The sequence below is a fragment of the Monopterus albus genome, unplaced genomic scaffold, assembly GCF_001952655.1.
Source record: "Monopterus albus unplaced genomic scaffold, M_albus_1.0 scaffold41.1, whole genome shotgun sequence".
Taxonomy (NCBI): Eukaryota; Metazoa; Chordata; class Actinopteri; order Synbranchiformes; family Synbranchidae; genus Monopterus; species Monopterus albus.
Genome location: NW_018127921.1, coordinates 790,500 through 792,055, shown reverse-complemented (window position 1 = coordinate 792,055; position 1,556 = coordinate 790,500). Strand labels below are relative to the sequence as shown.

Sequence of the window (1,556 nt, the reverse complement as noted above, 5' to 3'; positions counted from 1 at the left end):
GAGGTCAAGAGGAAGGCCAAAGAGGAGATATATGGATGTGCTAAAAGAGGACATGAAGTTAATTGGGGTGAGAGTAGAGGATGCTGAGGATAGGTGGAAACAGATGATTTGCTGTGGCGACCCCTAACAGGAACAGCCAAAAGAAGAAGAAGAAGATGATGGGGATTCACACTTTCTTCCTGTATCTTGTGTTAAAGTATAAATATGGTACTCCTTTTTTTTTATTTAATTACAGTTCTTCAACTCATGACAACACTTCCTCTTGTTTCTAACATCACTACCTCATCTTCCACACATCTCCAAATCAAAGATGCTACTTCACTGTAAAAAATGTGAACTTTATGCTCTAGTGCCAGTGTATGGTTTGTCTGTTCTGGGCTACTGTAAAAAAATGTGGTTCAGTTCGGTGGCCTCCATGATAGGGAACCCACTCCTATGTAGATATAAAAAATCTCATTGAAAGATAAAGAAACCCCAGGGATTATTTTCTGGTGAATACATGTTATTGGAAACATAAATTTGGCCCATTTCTGCTAATAAATCCTTCTGCATTTTACACACTGCACTTTTAAGGGTTATACGACATGCAGTAAGACTTGAGTCTTACTGCATGTCGTTTGGTAGTTTCTTGTATTTTGTCCCATTAAGCTTGATTGCAATAGAAGTCACATTGATTTGAAATTTGAGTTTGGTCTGTCTTTATATCAGTGTTTCTGAATAGATACTGTATGTTCACAAATATTTATTTGAGTTAGAAGATAAAAATTTCAAGTGCAGGAAATACCATTCAGTCTTCTGGTAGTAATGTAGTAAGTGTTTGAGGACAAACAGGCGTTGTGTGATCGTTAACATGCAAACCACTTATGATTCACACACTTATGTGTGTGTTTATCAGCACACTTAACAGCCCAAACCTGTTCATGTCAGCTGTTGGTTGGGAAATACAATATTTTCTTTCTGACATAAGCTTTGTCTTTTAATCTTACAAGGTCACTCACTGCTAGTGGCTTGAACAAGATACTGTTTGTTTAGGGTCATAAAAACAATGCAGGTTATCTGGTTTAAAACAATGCAGTTTATCTGGTTTTCCATTTTATATATATATATATATATATATATATGCATCTTGTTTTCTTCTTTCCCTCCTCAGCTTATAAAGAACAGTGCCGACACCAACAAATTTGAGGGCTGGCCTGAGGTGTTAGAGATGGAAGGCTGCATACCCCAGAGGAAAGACTGATCTGAGTTCTCACTATAATTGTCAACCACCGATGTCTTATCTCACCTTTGTCCTGCTGGGTGTCCTGTCCACATGGGGCTTTTTACTGTCTACACTTTTCTGGGCTGAGAGAGATCATTCTACTCCTTCCACCTTGAAGCCTTCCATTCAGATTTGCCTACCAGAACACATTGTCCAGGAGATGTCAGTAAGAGAGCAGGAAAGTGAAGCTCAGATCTTCTCACACTTTTTCTTTGGATATCATTTAGTGCTGCACGATATATTGTTTTGTGACCATGATTTAGATCCCTGTGTGATCGCAACAAACCCAAGTGCT

General features: G+C 38.4%; 1 protein-coding gene across 4 annotated transcripts in view; it reads left to right on the top strand.

Annotated features, from left to right (window-relative positions):
- Positions 1-1,550, top strand: part of fam3c (FAM3 metabolism regulating signaling molecule C) — a 12,580-nt gene extending 11,030 nt beyond the window's left edge. For all 4 annotated transcript variants that reach the window (XM_020599460.1, XM_020599465.1, XM_020599464.1 and 1 more), the window contains one exon: positions 1,151-1,550. In XM_020599460.1, coding sequence (XP_020455116.1) covers positions 1,151-1,240 — 90 coding nt within the window. In that variant the 3' untranslated portion in view covers positions 1,241-1,550. The remainder of the gene's footprint in view (positions 1-1,150) is intronic.
- The last annotated feature ends 6 nt before the right edge of the window (positions 1,551-1,556 follow it).